Below are 18,414 nucleotides of genomic sequence, written 5' to 3'. Positions count from 1 at the left end.
CAACATGTCAGGATAAAAAACTCTTATGAACAAGAGCCAATTGTTTTTTTTTTTGGTGGATTTTACATAACGTCAACACAGTATAGGTCATATAGCGACTGTCCAGCTTTACTGGCATACAAAGACCTCACTGGCTAGATTACATCCGTCAAGACTTGCGTGACCCAAGAGGGATGTGGTTTGGGATTGGGGGTGGAGTTGTGGTTTTTACGTTGCACCAACGCAGTAAAGGTAATTTGGCGACTGTAGAGCCTCTGACGTTCTGTAAGCTACCTGGATAGCTTCCTCACATGAAAGATTCCAATGTCCTTAGCAGGATTCAAGCCCTCAGCGGTGAGGGACAAGTATGTATATGTATAAAGTCTATGCTTAAAGAGGATCCATTCTCCCTTTCGGGCACAAAATGCAGCTTTCGGTGTCGAGTACAGACCCTGCACATGTCACCAGTCATGCCCTTAAAGAGTTAATTGTGAAGCACAAAACTTATCTCCATGCAATTTTCATGGAGAATAAGCCAAATATATGAATTTTCAGCCAAAAGTAGGTCACTGTACGGCGGTCCATGAGAACCTAAAAAATATATGGTAACCTGTGACAATATGAAAGGTTAGCCCTGAAAAGGGCTGTTTGTGACAGCAAAAGGCCTGCCGTTCAAGCCGTCTAACCGTGCTAAGGGCTCACGCACCTTGGCACACCATCCTCGTCGACTCAAGCGCCTACTTTGTAGGGCCACTCCCCTCGGCATAAGTCAGGACACCGGCAGCTAACTTCATGCAAACTTAGTCGTGCTGCCTTATACGTAAACCCGAGCTGTAGAGGACATGCGATCTTGCCGCCTTAAACGTAGCATTGGTTCTTCAATCATCTGCCGATGCCCTGTGTCTTCTCAACGACGTTCACGTACCGAGGGGAAGAGAGAAGTTATCTTCTATGTACAATTGTGACGTCATATAACAGGATACACTTTTGTTACATTCAGATGAAGTAAAAACTCTAACAAGATGTCAGAAGACATATTTTCAAGGAACTGATATTTGGCTGCAATAACTGAGATATACATGAAGAGTGACAACAGGCTTAATCATGGTGAGTGAATGTGTAATTCACTGTGTACACACTGTGTTGATAGATGACCATAGGACAATGAGATAAAATAGAAACACAATTCTGCTGAAATGGACAGTTGTGTGTGTATGAAAGTAAAAGCAAAGAAGAATGTGTTTGGTGAACACCAAAGCCCCCAGCCCAGATTCTTGTCAGGAATAATTTTTTAAAATAGGTTTACCCATTTTCTTAGTTATGCAGAGAAAAATTGTCAAAAAATTTGTAAACACAGTTATATAAGTAGATAATGGAGGTCAACCTCGTAGCTATATGCCCGGGGGCACAAAAACTTAAGCTTTCAAAAGGAAGTCTCAAAATAGGCTGTTCTTGTCAGAATATTTTGAAAAGAAAAGACGACAAAACAGTGTTTCACCTGTGCGTTTTGGGGAACAGACAAAGCACTCGCGTTCAAAGTGACAAGACGGACAAAAGCCCTCCCGTGAAAATGGCTGATTGCACAAAAGCCCTCCCGTGAAAATGACTGGGTGGACAAAAGACCTCCGTAAAATTATTAAGGAGGACAAAAGCCCTCGCGTAACAGAAATAAATATAAATGTTAAATACTTCCTTTATTTTCAAATGCACTCAACATATTAAAATTGTAACATATATTTGTTGTTGATTTCAATTAGCCTAAGTTTGTGTATGAGCTAAAACCACCTTTCATTCAGAATATACCCTTCTGAAATGTCTAACGAGGTAACATTTTACACGAAAGTCTTTAAAAACAAAGTCACTTTCATACAAACACGCTTATGCCAATGGAAAACAAAAATATTCACTATTATAATTTTAATATTGAGTCTAATGAAAAGAAAAGAAGTATTCTAAATACATATATGTATTTGCCACGGGGGGTGGCTTTTGTCCGCATTGTTATTTTCACGGGAGGGCTTTTGTCCGCCCAGTCATTTTCAGGGGAGGGCTTTTGTCCGCCTTTTCATTTTCACGAGAGGACTTTTTGTCGGCCTTGTAACTTTTGCAGCCGTAACTTGCATAGAACAGGTCTCATCCTAGTTTTCCAGTCCCCTGTAACATTTTTGATATTCTTTTTAAACAACTCTTTACACTTTCTGGTGATTTTTGACGCGCAGGCATGTCTACGTCCCCGCGAAGTGTTTCATATCAACGGAAGATAGATAGATAGACAGACAGACAGATAGATATACATTGTATAGATATATATATAGATGATTAGCCTTGCTCTATCAGAAATTAGGAACATTTTCTTTACATATGTATTCAAAGACAAAATTCAGACAAGTTTTCATTATAAAAATACTTTATTTATTGTTTTTTATTCTTGCATTTAATTTTAACAAATGTAAATTGTATGAAGCAATAACTACATTATACGTAATAAAACTTGTGACCTCTAAACTAAATCATGAATACTACACTAGATCTACCCTAATGATGTAATGAAAAAAATACATTAAAAAATAATTATATTATTGAAAAAATACATTATGTGACAAAAATGTCACAGCAGTTTGAACCTATAATTATTACTTTGATGTAAATGTTTAAACTGATTAATAAGACATCACCTTCAACAAATATACATGCATTATGGGTATAACATCTTGATAAACAATACATTTATAATGACTGAGATATTTTCTTTTCATGATCACGAAAAAATCTTTCAAAAGTGTTGCAGATGATAAAAACTATCTTATAACAGTGTCATATTATGGATCTTCTTGGCAACTTAAGATGTTTATTTTTTTCAAACTCATCTTTCCAAAAGGATAACATATAATACTAGAAGTAAAACATTCTATAAATTAATAAACCAAAATTTCGTAAATATATAAAGAAAAAACAATAAAAATCACAAGGTTTTTGAACATAATTTCTTGAAAATTTAAAATCTTATCACACATTACCAGATGATTCTTCCATAAACTTGAATTCTTATAAAAAAGCAGTTTTATAATGAACTTTGTTGATGCATTTTTGCTAATTTGTTAACATGGTGAGATGAAACATATATCAAACTTTGAACATTGTGAAATATACAATAGTGTTTAAAAGCATGCTATGTTAGCTTATTCTAAATCTGAAAATATTGAATTCAAATTTAATAACAAATCAAACCAAACATTTAATGTTGACAAGCATGGAATGGAATTAATCATGCAAAAATTATGTTGAGAAATCGGAGGTAAAAAAACAAAAGATAATGATGATAATGACAACAATAATGCAAAATAACATACAGTTATATATTATCATAAGATAATGGCCTAAAGTAAACTTTCACAACCAAATGGCACAAATTTTTACACTGGATTATACAAACCTTTTTCAAAACATATTGATTATTGTGACACTCTTTGTTCAATAGAAAAAAAATGGTTAAACAGATTTTTCAGAAAATAAATTTTCAATCTACTAGTGAAATTATTCCATTATTTAATATTTGCTTGCATAGTAAAATTGTCTTTACAACAGAACATCAAGTGTATTTTTTTACAATAGAAATGCACAATATTTAACAGGCATACAATAAAGTGTATAAAGATATATATTCTGCATGTACTTGAAAAAATAATCGTTCCAAAATACTTATATGAATATGAGAAATATGTTTGTATATTTCCTTAATTGTGGATGACATGTGCAAGAAATCAATGCTAAACGTTTTAAACTCTACTTAAAATAGCTGCATTATATATTGTTGTTTGCAAAAATCATTCATGTGTGTGAAAGACACTTAATGTCCCAAGAATGCCATTGTTTTCTTTTTTTAAAACTTTTCCTTCTAGGTGTTCTGTGAAAATATCAAACAAAAGAACTTATTAGCATGATAAATGAACTGTCATTTACTTAGTTAATATAATTTATTATTCTGTATTAAAGTCAACATTTTGCTAACTTTATTACACATTTAGCAATACCTATTTCCGATCTAAAACATCTAATATACTTAAAATCCTCTATAATTTAGACATTCTGATGAAGAAAATCATTCACTTCTGAGGCAAAAAAAACATTCATTTCTGTATCATAATGTGCCTTTTAATAACATTGACATTCTGTATTATAACTCATTGATGTATTGACCATAAGAGTATGGGAACAACATAATGTTAATGTTGATAGGTTTTATAAATATTTCATTACATATACATGTAGTTTATTACACTATAAAGGTTTTAGTTCATATATTTTTCATTACATATACATGTAGTTTATTACACTTTAAAGGTTTTAGTTCATATATTAAAAACATATCTTTCTATTGCATTTAACTATAAGTCATTTTACGAGTATTTACAATCTTCGTATTTATAGATATAATAACCTAAAAAGATTAAAACAATATTATCATTTTCCTAAATACATGTAAACAATTGTCTAATACATATTGTTTTATGGAGCAAATCATATTCATTGAGAAAATTTTATCAAAACTATAACAAATAACAAAATGTTATAATAAAATTATTCCTTGTTTTATAGACAAACCAACAGGAATTTTACAAAACAAAACAAAAACAGAAAAAAAAATAGTATAAAAATATAATAACAAAATAACATAAAGAGGAAAGAAAGAATATTCATACTTTAAACTTAGTGTAAACTTACTATTGGGTTACAAGTTAAGTCAATAAATGTAAATATTTTACAGTTCTCTAAGGCATATTAATATTTTCTTTCCCCATTACATTATCATCTAGATTATACACCCACTACTAGAGGCCCACACCCTTCTTTATACATTTGTATGTACATGTATAGATCTTATTTACATATTTTGGCATATATTTTCTCCCTTTCCCATTTAAAGATAAAACGAACTGTACAAGTATCAAATATATGCTTTTTTTCTTATCATGGATCAAGACAAAAGAGCTTTGCCTCAAATCCATTTTTTTATAGAAATTAACTACCCTGAACCCTCAGAACTTTGTCCGTTGTTGACATTCAGCAAAATCTTAAGAACTGTGTAAATGTTTATGTCTGATCAACCATAACCTTCTGCAGATTTTTAATGACCATGAATTCCCTGAAAAGTTATTTGATAAGTCTTTATTAAATTAAATGTACTACACATCCCACCAAGAGTGACTTGTTAATCCAACAGTTCTGAGAGAGAATAGAAATAAGAAATAGAAACAAATATGTCATAACATTGCACCTGACTACGGAATTCGATACTTTGAATCCATTTAAATTAGTAAGCTGGACAATGTTAAATTTTTTTTACACCTTAACTCACTAACTTAAACCATGCAATTTCCTTTGTAGGAATACAGTGCATTCTACACTGATGACTGTGTCACCAATGACCAACATAATGGGGACAATAATCCTCTGCAAACAGACTTGATAAGATGGCTAATCTTTAAAACCAAAGTAAAGAAAAACTAAAAAAAAGTATTGTAAATTATGGCAAATTGTTGCAAGAATTTCAACTTCTTTTCTTTAAGCAAGCATGGCAATTTGAGGATTCAAAATGCTCATGATGATAATTCTAAACAAGCAATGTACCCCCAAATAATGATTTTGCAAATACACATACTTTAATGCGTGTACTGTTTCTAGCTTAAAATATTTAGCAAATTAAGTTCTGTAAATTTTCTGCAATGCTTCAATTGAAAATAATGCTTGAAATATGTACTTTTCTTATATGCATTTTTTTACAAAATTTTTGCTGATGACTTTCAGTGACCATGATATATTAAGTTCATTCCAGATCAAATTTTAAAAAAAATAATAAAAATCTCAGTCTTGCAAACTTAAATATTGAAAATCAGTGACAAAAATCTTTATTATATAAAAGAAAATTGAGGATAAATATCCTTTAAACTGCATTATTAATATCACAACTTTTTCATCATTCACTAATTCTATTTTAGAAATATATATATACCTATATAATATCAATATATTTATGATATATGATTATATAATAACTTCATTAAAAATGAATAAAATCATCTTCTATTATCAGTTTCCCTCATTTGGATCTTTCTTTTTATTTTTTTCAGTTCTTTCTTGTAAACAATACTGAAAATGAACTTCAGACACTAGTGTTTTACTCAAATATTTTTTTTTTCTAAATAACTTCACATCTCAAGATTATCAAGTGTGTTTCAAAAGTTGTAACTGTTTTGTTTTTCTTGTCCAAGTCTTGATCAGGGAAAATCTCAAGCTTATCACAAGTCATCTCAATATCTCAGCTGTTTTTTGCCAATATCTGCTTTGTTAAGAACAGGGGTAATCTCAAGGTTGGCAAGAATTTTCTTGCCTAGTGGAGACATGGGTGTGGACCTCGAGGCCTGTCAATGCGTCTGCTGTGGTGGTAAATCCTCAACTTTAACATGTACAAACACTAAGGCCTGTTCGTATTGGTCCCCATTCTTATCAAACAGCGGGAAATGTCTGTATCCTAGAAATGAAATCAACAGATTGAATAGCTAATGCAAAAAAAAAATCATTAACATGTTCAAAGATAAAAACTTCTAACAATGTTTGTTGGGGTGCTTTTAATACTTTATAACAGAAGCAAAGTGTATCAAAAACCTATAATAGATGTAAAGTGTATCAAAACCTGGTTTATAATTATGAAATGTTCAGACATAAATAAAGTTAAAACACTTACCTTCTACAATACTGTTGACTGGTACAACATAGTAACCTATGAAATCGTCAACATATCTGTCACTGTCATACACTACAAACCGTACCAGGGCAAGTTCTGGGACTTCAATATCAAATAATAGTCTCTCATTCCATACAGGCTTGAAACCTAAATATAAGAGAGATCTTAAAAATATAATAAAAATTAATATATATAGAAGGTACTGAACGAGTGTAAGTGCAATACTGAATTATTGAACAAGTTAAATAAAATTATACATTGTAATATGAAAACTCCCTCTAATGAGGCATTTTTACATCAAATGTGTGTGATATTGAAACACATATACAATAGTAATAGTTAAATAAAATAGTAAACAAGTGTTGTTGTTGTTGTTGGGAGTCAGTCACACTGTAAAGGTAACATCATTCCAGCTTTACTGGTGGTGGAAGACCCAAGATGAACCTCTGTGCACTAGTTCAGGCACAAGCAGGCACCTGAGTAGAACCACAGACATAAAATACATGTAAACTATATTGAGAGTTTCAAAGTCTCTGGCTATATTCCAACCAAAGGCAAGCGACTTGAAGTGAATAACCTTAACAACTTCGCCACAGATGCCCTTAAAAGCGTTGTTGTGTAACCTTATTACAATTCTTATATTTCTTTGTAAAACCATTTAATTAACCATTTTCTGCAATATAGAATGAATTTGTACAATTATGAATTCAAAACTGTATATTGTAATTTAAAGGACTTTCCAAAACAAAAAGCTATGATTGAATCTTGACAAATGGGACATATACACCTGTGGTATAGGCAACTCATTAATGCAACAACCAATCAAAAAGTATACATACCATTATTTTTCACAACTGCTGTTTTCTTTCCCTGAGAATCTCTTTGAACACCGTGTATCTCCACCTTTAAGAATGGGTCAATTATCTCCCCTTTCTTTGAATCTTTTGGTTTAGGGAGCTGGAAACCGCTTATAACCTAGACAATGACAATACTAGATTGAAGATTTTGCTAAAATTGTTATTAAAGTCAGAAATCTTTTACAGTAAATTCTTTGTATTTGATACCAATGTGTATTACATACAGCATTTAACAAAATAGAAGAATCATTAAATATACACATTATAGAAAGGACCCACCAAAGTGGCAATAATTTACCAAAGGGTCATGATTTATGTAACTTTTGTAGAGGTCAACTAAACAATGCTGCATGCCAAATAATTTAGCTCTGTGCCTTGCAGTTTCACACATGACTTAAATGTTTTTAATAAATATAAGTATATTAACCAAGTGCCCCAACCCCCCCCCCCGGGTTGGGCAAAAATTGACCCAAGGGGAAAACTTCTATTTATCAGTTTTGTGGAAGTCCACAAGGAATTGCTACATGCCATACATCTAAGCTCTGATTATTGTACTTTCATACAGTAAGAATTAAATGTGTTTTCCTCTATAGAAAAGTCTATATTTACTTAATGACCTCGGGTTTGGACTAAATTGACACAAGGGGAATGATATATATTAGTTTTGTAGCGGTCCACAAGACAATGCTTCATGCCAAATATTTTAGCTCTAGGCAATGAAGTTTCACACAATAAGACTTATATGTTTTCCTACATGAAGTCTATATACATGAACTAACCCCAAGGAGTTACCAATTTTAATCAAAGGAGGCCTAAACCAGGGTTCTGAACATTGTCACATTATAAGTAAAATTCCTCGGCCTAATAGTTTTAATTTCCTTCTTTCTGTTTAAAAGATATAGAGCAGACACAAAATTTAAATTGTAAAATTCATACATACATAAGCATGTAAAGTTGAATTGTCTTTTTATATAAGAAAAAAGAAAAACTTGTTTCAGGTTAACTAAAGTATTCTTATGTAATAATTCGAACTGATATTTTTCTGTTAATAAATTACCTGAATGATCAACCTTTTCCCTATACAGGGTTTTGTTCCCATTACAGCCATGAAACCTTCATCTAAAAACAAACAAAAATGAAATGTCATTAACTAACCTGTTTAACCTTTACCATTCTAAATATCTTAGATGGACTAGTCCATCTGACAATCTGGACAAAACCATTCATCATGTTTAGGTGAATTTTCAAAAATAAGTACTGACTAAATAGCCAACAGTGTAAACCATGAAAACATGGCATGGATGTGCAGGCTAATCTTGGTCTGCACTGGTCACATGCTGCCCTCCCCGCCCACATGCTAAGGGATAAAGACAATGCAGCATAGAGCTTAATGCAATGCTTATTATTCAACCATTAACATATTTACAACAGCTGCACAACTGACAGTAAGCTTTATTATGCTTAAAGCTTAAGAAAATGTAGTAAAAACCAAAAGCCATGCAAAATATGTAGGAGTTTAATAAATTGACTGAAAAAAATGTCATTAACTAACCTGTTTAAACTTAACCATTATAAATATCATAAATGGGGTAGTCCATCTGACAATCAGGACAAAACCATTCATCATTTTAGGTGAATTTTCAAAACTAAGTACTGACTAAATAGCGAACAGTGTAGACCATGAAAACATGACATGGATGTGCAGGCTCTTCTTGGTCTACACTGGTCACATGCTGCCCTCCCCCTCAGGCTAAGGGATTAAGACAATGCAGCATAGGGCTTAATGCAATGCTTATTATTCAACCATTTACATATTTACAACAGCTGCACGACAGGCAGAAACGGGTTTTAACAGTACGATAAGTTGTTCTATATTTTACCAACTACTGACGTTGCAATAAATTACCATTTACCAGACTTCAGACTTTGTTTATCCCCCAATCACAATCACCAAAGATGACAGTATTCGTAATTGTTTCAATACATACTCATTACTAAATAGAGGTTTAAACACAGTGTAACCTACCTGACTGTAGACACGGAGGTTTCAACACATAACCACTGTTGCCATTGTCAAGGAACCGGCCATGTAGCAACTGCATCTCCTCGCCACCAGTTTGGAAGTTCAAGGCCACTAGAATTAAGCGAAAAGTTAATACATATAAACATTTTTATGAATCCTTCAATCATAAGATATATTTTAGCACACATCCTTTTTTTAAATCTTAATTTGCTGTCATAACATTACTTCTATCTTGGTGTCTAAAATAATGCCGTAAGTTGAAAGCCAAATTTTAGAATATTGGTAATATAGAGATTGATCTGGATAACAGTATGCAAATCAATGTTAATAATTGGGGAATATTTAAAAAAGAATATCTAAAAAGAGAAACACATTTTTAAAACAAGTTAATACAAAGTAAAACATTTCAGTAACCCAATGCCCCTATCAGACTTTAACCAAAGAGTTCTTAGTTCCCCGAAGAGTTCTTTAAAAGATTCAAAACAGATCACGACATTTCCTTACAGTTCTACATGATTTTTGAATAATTATTACCATATCTAACTAACAATGAATAATTATTACCATATCTAACTAACAACTTACTCTTTTTGAATAATGGCAGAGATAACATTACAGCAGTTTGTAGTTAAACAAACCTGTACATATTCCAAGTCTGACAAAACTTTGTACTGTTTGACTGATTAATTTTAGATTTTTCATAATTTTGATACCGAAATCCTTTAAAATAATCATGGACAAATCTAGATATAAAGCTGGACAAGTTCATTATTCTAATACAGGGGGTTATTGTGTAATACATACCAACTTGGCATCCTCCACACCACATTGGTACAGGATTATAATTGCTGGAGTTTGTTCTTGTACCGTCAGGGTAAGTTCGTATTAACACTGACCTCGTGTAACGACTTACAGCATCAATCTCGCTGTCCAATAATTTACTGATCTTCTTCTCTACCAGAGACACCACAGTGAATTTACCTTTCCCTATTAATCATATAAAAACAATATAATAACCTGATGATGATAGTTCAAAGTTTTTAAAAATGATAAAATCTTTATATCATGACATAAAAGCAAGAGTTAAATTCCCATCTGGACTAACAGAAAGTTTTGAAAGTTCATTTGGTGTCAGGCAGGGATGTCCATTATCACCTTTATTATTTTTGCTATTCTTAAATGACCTCATAACATGAATATATTACATGTGGTGTTTGTGGTGTCACTCTGTGAAATACATTTTGACCTTACATGCTAAACAAACAAATATCCTCTATAATAACATATAGTTATATAACTTTAAAACCTTTATTGTAAATTATTAGTTATAAAGAATTTTGACATGTTATATGGCCATATATAAATGGTTGTTTGGAAATATAACCTCAGTCGCAACAGTTTATATACGGCCATTAACCTGACAGGAATATTTATAACAGTTTTGTAATATAGCAAATTTACTTTTTAAGGGACAAAAGTGAGATTAATTCATATACTGACAGCAGCTGTGTATATAAAACTATTTAAACATCACGCTTATCCATTGAAAAGTGATGTTACAAACGTGCAGTATTATAAAATCGCATATAATCTAATAACATTATATATACAGTCAAATATCACTACAGTCATATACAAGTACAGACCAACATAGATATAATTTCAATATATTTATTCACCTGAGGGTATCTCCTGGGTATTGGTAAAATGAACACTCGTCATTCCTACAATCTGTGACAATTTTTTACTAAGTTTGAGTTTTTTCTCTTTCTTTTTCTGTTGCTGAACATTGTCATTTGCGTCTGCAGATTCGTCTTCATCAGTAACCTCCTCATCTGCATCAGGCTGTTCAGCAGTTATTTTCAATTTCTTACCCTACATGGTAGAGATAGAATTAAAGGAATGAGAAGTAATATTTTATTAGCATACATAAGCAAGTATGGTGGGACCAATAACTTGCCTTTACTATCTATGAAGTCTGACAATATTTTTTTATTTTTTGGTAGGGTTATACAATGCCCAACATTGTAAAGGTCATATGGTAACTTTCAAGCTTTACTGGTGGAGGAAACCTCAGCTTCCCCTATGTGCTTTACTTCATGCACCTGAGTAGAACCAGCTATAAGCAGGCTGGATAGCTTCCTTACATTACAGAATCCAAAGTCCCTGTTGGAGATCCAATCCAAAGCTTTGAGGGACAAGTGTTTTGAAGTCAAATACCTCAGCCAAACAGCCATGGACCACCCTCTATTAGGTCTTATCTTAATGTAACATATTAAAGAAATTTTTTATGATATTTATCTCAATTTTGGATTGATAAAATAAGCAGTATTCAAATTAAACATTTATAAGTTACGTAGCAAGATCACTATTAAAGAAATGCCAATTTCTTATTCCATCCTGACTTAATTTTGATGATTTCAAATACAAAGATACAAATACCTGTATTAAAAGATGACACAAACATGGCATTATGTATGGCACTTATCATTGTAAAAAAAATTCCCCCTAAAATTACAGACACAGAAATTGAAAAAAAAAGAATCTCACCTTGACAAGAATTTTGTTTTTCAATTCATGAGGGGATGGTGCGACTTCTGGCAAGCTGTCATAATAATGTAACATGTCTGAAAATAAACATCTCTAAAATTAATCTATGACTCGAATAAGGAGTTTGCTTCTCTAAATAAAAATACCTAGGTTCCAGAAGGCCAATAATGCTTAAATGAGAAATGGAAAAATAGGTAAAAACTAGAAATGTGTCCATAGGACACGGATGCCCCCACACGCCATTGCTCTGTCAATCTTATGACTGTAGGTCAAATATTTTTTGGACTACATGTGCCACAAGTTGAAAACTAAAAATCAACAAAGGGCCATAATTCTGTTAAATTTGGTCGCAGCAAAATCTCTCCTTTACTACCATCTACACATTAAGGTTGTTCATCCCTGGAAGTTTAAGCAAAATCTGCCATCCGGTTTAAGAGGAGTTGCTTTCACAAAATTTCTACATAGTATATAGGGAAAAAATCAACAAAGGGCCATAATTCTGTTAAATTTGGTCGCAGCAAAAATTCCTTCCTTTACTACCATCTACACATTAAGGTTGTTCATCCCTTGAAGTTTAAGCAAAATCTGCCATCCGGTTAAAGAGGAGTTGCATTCACAAAATTTCTACATAGTATATAGTGAAAAAATCAACAAAGGGCCATAATTCTGTTAAATTTTGTCGCAGCAAAAATTCCTCCCTTTACTACCATCTACACATTAAGGTTGTTCATCCCTGGAAGTTTAAGCAAAATCTGCCATCTGGTTAAAGAGGAGTTGCATTCACAAAATTTCTACATAGTATATAGTGAAAAAATCAACAAAGGCCATAATTCTGTTAAATTTGGTCGCAGCAAAAATTCCTTCCTTTACTGCCATCTACACATTAAGGTTGTTCATCCCTGGAAGTTTAAGCAAAATCTGCCATCCGGTTTAAGAGGAGTTGTGTTCACAAGATTTCGGGACGGTCGGACGGACAAGTGCAACGCTATATGCTCCCACTCTGTGGGGGCATAAAAATTTCAAATGGTTAGGTGATTCTTGACTCTAGACTTATGACTAAATGTTAATCTTCTGTAGAGAACCACCATTAGACAATTCTGCATATCAAATTATTAGCTTTCAGAGGACCTCTATAAAACTCAGTCTCCCACGGTTTGGCAATTTTTGACTCTGAGGGCCATGATTTACATAACTTTTGTTATAGAGGTCCTTCAAGGGCCATGATTTACATAACTTTTGTAATAGAGGTCCTTCAAGGGCCATGATTTATGTAACCTTTCTTATTGAGGTCCTACAGTCCTACAATTTTTGCTACATGCCAAAGCTGACAAGCTCCAAGTGTTACAGTTTTGTTACAGTTAAGTTGATAAGTTATAAAAACTTATTCCCACAAAAATCTATATAACACAAATACCCTAAGGTCACAATATATTTTATCCAAAAGTATAAATAAATGTTAAAGGCAAGTATACAAGTTCACACACCAGAGAGCTTACCTTCCAGCTTTGTAGTTGAAGATGTGTGGCTTGTTCTAGCATTTTACTTTTTGTAACAAGAAATCCTTAGAGTGGGTGCCAAGTTTGACTCCCAGAGTAATACATAATGTTTGTAATAAACCAATGTGGCTCACACTGATGTAAGTGCTACACATATAAACTCCAGATGTCATAAATGTTATGAAAAAATCATACTTTGTCTCTATTAAGATTCAACCCAAAACACAAGTGACAACACCTTCTTTCTTCTCTTCTATGATCTTTTTAGCTTTATAATCATTTTTTTTTTATCTTTTTTTTCTTGAGAAGGAAGAAAAATGTATTTCATTTACCTCCAAACACTTCAACCATGAACTCTGCCATCTTATTTTGCTGTTCAATGGAGCAATGATTTTCTATAGACAATGTAACGGGATATCTGAAAGTATAAGAAGGGTTTTTGTCACAAAAACATATGTCTCCCAAAACTATGTCACTCATGTGAAGTTTCATTGAAATTCCACCAGTAGCTTGACCTGTGAAAGCCAGAAAAGATTTTTGGCTCTGATGGCCATTTTGTGCAGAAAAGCGGAAAAAGCTGGTATTGTGCACAACTAGAGATGGTACTGATCACTCCTGTAAGGTTTGGTTGAAATCCCACTAGTAGTTTGACCTTTGAAGGCCGGACAAGATTTTTCTATTTTTAGTTCTGGCGGGATAGACAGACGACGAAGGCAAAAACAATATGTCTCTCAAAAATTTTGGTTAACATAATAAGATACGCATGTGCTTGATTTAGAAATCTTCCTTGATAATGTTTCAGTTATACAGCTGACAGTAACTACAATGCAAGTGGTAGCCATAAATTTTCTTGAAAAATTAATTTCTTGGACAAATTATGTTAAGCTTCCATTTGGAATTGTCCATTAACATTTTGGGGATATGAAGATAAGAATTTCAAGTTGGTAAGACTGATAAGACGAAGTGGCAAAGGTTAGGTATTTTTGGTTTCAGCAGTGAAAGGATTAACTTTATAGTGTTGTTACACTGAAGTAACATTATGCAGTTACAATAACATGATTGTTCATCCAGTCATATTGAAACTACAGCATCAGTCCTAGAACTATCCCATAAATACTCGGGTCAAAACAGGAATCCAGTTAAAAAATGGTCTTTTGGTATTAGCCTGCCCAGGCATCAAAACAGATATCCAACTTATGTATGTTTGCTTGGAAACCATCTGACAAGTCCTAAAACTTTATGCCCAGGAACCCACTTGATCCATTTTAATAATGGTTTTTGGTATGACACTGCTAGATCTCAAACTGGTCACCTAACATTAACGGCTGGTGCTCTTACACTAGATTACTTAACCCCAGTCTCATAAAAGAAGATAAATGGAATATGTTATAGAATATCTGAAGGTAACAATATAATGAGGTTAGATTATAGATGGCTGGATAGCTTCTTCACATGTAAGATTCCAAAATTCAGATATGCAGCAATGTTGGGCATGCGATTCAAAGCCAGTGACTGTTCCCAGCAAACATAACCATTTAGCCAACCCAATCAGGACCTTGGCATTTTGAGTACATGAATTTGAGACAACTTTCATCTTGGACAAAACAACTTGTGTTTTTTTATGGAAGTCGTGGCTGATCTAATAGTTGGCAATTGTCTCATGGGTAAAATATGATGCCAACAGCAGGCTAAATGTTAATACAGTAAACTCTGCTTATAATGATATTCAGGGGACCCCCAAATTTATATCTTTATATCCGGATATCATTATATCCGTGAGACAATCAAATTGAAAACAAATGGAGACCATGGCAACAGTATCATTATAAGCGGTATATCATTATTAGCGATATTGTTGAGTTTATATATACACTGTACTATCTCATCAATTAATGAACATGTTGTTATCAAATACATTTATAACACGGGGGTTTCAAAATAATATTAAGTTACTATTGAAACTAGGGATTTACTTACGGTGAAGTGACAAATGCATAGTCTTTTACAGCTTTGATGACATCTAGGAATAAAATTTTTGATGTTAATGTATAACCATGGTAAATGACTGGTTCCCCATCATTTCCATCCCAACAATCCACTGAAAATATAAAATGAATATATATTGAGACTGAGGCAATGCAGGTACTGTTAATGTGTTAATAGATTGACTTCTGAACTTGTAAATAACTTGTCCTGATTTGTATTATGACTTAATTGTTTCATCTATAATTGTTTATACACAAAATATGAAAAAACCAAAGGTAAAAAGTGTTTATACACTGTAGGATTGTGAGGGCTGACTAATAGCTATGATCTACGTACTGGCATAAAAACAAATGGCAATTTTTAAAAGGAATTTCGTAGTTAGCCAAATACTAGCAGCTATTTCAATTTAATTTTCTTCATTCAGTTCTTTTCCAACCTGTTCCATTCCAATATTCACCATTAATTTCAATTGAGCATTAGCAGCCAAAGCTTAAATGGTTTAAGACAGAATGTCTTTAAACAATATTACTGCATAAAATAGTACTGAACTCGCAAAATCAGCAGTGACTTTGTAATTAAAGGCAATGATCAAAAGTTAACATCTCACATCTTAATCAGTGTTATCTTTTTTATCCAACCCCGCTTTAATTGTGCAACAAGTTTGTCCTTTCTTGAACTCGAACTGTCTAAAGTCCATCCGAGAAGTTTTGACAACAAAATGTTGATATGGACATACGCAAATAAGTCAAAAGATGTGTGTTGCCAGACAGCATAGATGATGCAAGGTGGCCTGGATTTATATTGTACTTAGCTTGTACTGAAAATCAACACCCTTTTTGAACCTGCTTGAACCCAAAGTGATCCACCTTTGCCACCTGTATAGAGCCAGGGAACCATGCAGTCTGACCACATTTTACATTGTTAAAAGCTGAGTTTTTGTATTGTGATACTGAAATCCCTTTTAACTTCAAATGGACCGTTCCAGATTCAAAGCTGGGCAACAACATTACACAAGTTCAGCAGGTAAAATATTAACATCTGTAAATATTCAACTTACACTCTACACATCTGCATCCTCTTTTCAGTGCTGATATGTAACACTCAACTCTACTTGGTCCCTTAAGTTGATCTTCTGCTAAATATCTGCATAAAATAATATTTATATGTTGCTACTAAATATCTGAGAAAAATCAAATACAGGTCAAGACAAATTTTATGACAAATTACAAATACGATTCTGACAAATACATCAAAACACATTGTCCTTTCCATATTTAATTTTGTTTCTTAGTTAAAATATTCATCTTAATTATCAGATTCTTTATCAACATATAAGCTTTTAATACAATCACTTGTGGCAATTATGATCAATACTTAAACTTGATTTCAACATTATTCACTTAAGCTTGATCTAGAAGAAAATGTGTCCCTCATTTGGACCACGCTTGTGGCAACTTCCTGGAACTAACCAGTACTGGTTGTGACAGTACTGGTGACCAGAGTAGGACTCAAACCCTTGATATCTGGGTTGAAAAGAAGCCATCTAAATCACAATGCCACCATTCTATATGCTATTATCCTTGCATAGAAAGGAAATGCATACGCAGTCAACACAATGCAATTGTCAAAATTTAGCATATAGAAATATTTTAATTTTATAAAAATCATCTGTTTTGTCAAAGAATTGGGTGGTCAGTAGCACAGCTATCTATTTACTTAATATGGCCAATCAGGGCCTGACATAATAGGTCATTGTATTGTTGTAAAGAACATTACTTTCATATGTGTAACATGATTACATATGCATTACATATGCATTATGCTTATAAAAGGCACATACAAAAATAAAATGAACCTATAGTTATGTCTTACAAATATATAAAAACACATACGTGTAATAAATTATTATGGCCTATGTGTGTAATAAATAATTATGGTATGTAGTGTAATAAATAGTTATGGCACATATGTGTAATAAATAGTTATGACACATATGTGTTATAAATAGTATGGGAAATAAGAGTATTTCAGGCAAATATTATGCATTACAGATATTTAAAGGCACATATGTGTTATAAACATTAAAGGCACATACGTGTTATGAGATGAATTCATGAAATAGTTTGTCATGGGTTGCGTCATATCTTGATACACACGCCGGTGACTTCGGTTAAACAAATGTTGTTGTTGTGACACCAGGAAACACCGGAAACCTGAAATATACATACACACTATAGGTGTTATAATGTTCACTTATATTTTAACATTATATGCCACATAACTTTCAATAATATTTATTCTGTAACACCTAGTGACGATTTAATTATTAAGACATACACACATAACATATAATCATATTTATTTTGGATACTGGATGGCAATTTAATTATATCATAAATATACCAAAATTGAGCTGCCAACATTATAGAGCCAGGTCATACTGCACGAATGTGTAGGCTGACCAATAAATGGCCCTAAACTCATGGTTGCTTTGGTTTACTGGGCAGGAACCAGTTTCCGGACAGAATTGGAGTTTTTTTAATTGTCTATTTTTTAATAATAAACATGCATTAATAAAACGAACATACCAAAAACCTTAGCTCTAACTACATCCGATAACACAATTAATACTGCCTGGTGACGTAAGCAATGTACAAACTGAAGGGTTAAATTAGGTCATCAAAAGTGTAAATTGTTCACTCTTGCAGAACCAGTTTCCGGACATATATTAAGCTGCTATTCATATATGTCTTTAACTGATAATTATTCTAATATAACAAA

At 32.7% G+C, this 18,414-nt stretch overlaps 1 protein-coding gene across 8 annotated transcripts in view; it reads right to left on the bottom strand.

The window, feature by feature from the left end:
* Positions 1-3,917: 3,917 nt before the first annotated feature.
* LOC132753561 (1-phosphatidylinositol 4,5-bisphosphate phosphodiesterase eta-2-like) overlaps positions 3,918-18,414 on the bottom strand; it is a 114,235-nt gene continuing 99,738 nt past the window's right edge. For all 8 annotated transcript variants that reach the window (XM_060744043.1, XM_060744045.1, XM_060744042.1 and 5 more), the window contains exons 9-20: positions 17,729-17,846; positions 16,691-16,776; positions 15,625-15,745; positions 13,980-14,065; positions 12,152-12,228; positions 11,281-11,476; positions 10,406-10,588; positions 9,605-9,712; positions 8,636-8,697; positions 7,561-7,696; positions 6,722-6,868; positions 3,918-6,508 (exon numbers count right to left, since the gene is read on the bottom strand). In XM_060744043.1, coding sequence (XP_060600026.1) covers positions 6,402-6,508; positions 6,722-6,868; positions 7,561-7,696; positions 8,636-8,697; positions 9,605-9,712; positions 10,406-10,588; positions 11,281-11,476; positions 12,152-12,228; positions 13,980-14,065; positions 15,625-15,745; positions 16,691-16,776; positions 17,729-17,846 — 1,427 coding nt within the window. In that variant the 3' untranslated portion in view covers positions 3,918-6,401. The remainder of the gene's footprint in view (positions 6,509-6,721; positions 6,869-7,560; positions 7,697-8,635; positions 8,698-9,604; positions 9,713-10,405; positions 10,589-11,280; positions 11,477-12,151; positions 12,229-13,979; positions 14,066-15,624; positions 15,746-16,690; positions 16,777-17,728; positions 17,847-18,414) is intronic.

This window comes from Ruditapes philippinarum, unplaced genomic scaffold (assembly GCF_026571515.1).
Source record: "Ruditapes philippinarum isolate M1 unplaced genomic scaffold, ASM2657151v2 ctg4522_1_1_1_1, whole genome shotgun sequence".
In the NCBI taxonomy this organism is placed as follows: Eukaryota; Metazoa; Mollusca; class Bivalvia; order Venerida; family Veneridae; genus Ruditapes; species Ruditapes philippinarum.
Note: the sequence above shows the minus strand (reverse complement) of the source record. Positions and strands in the feature narration are given on the sequence as shown.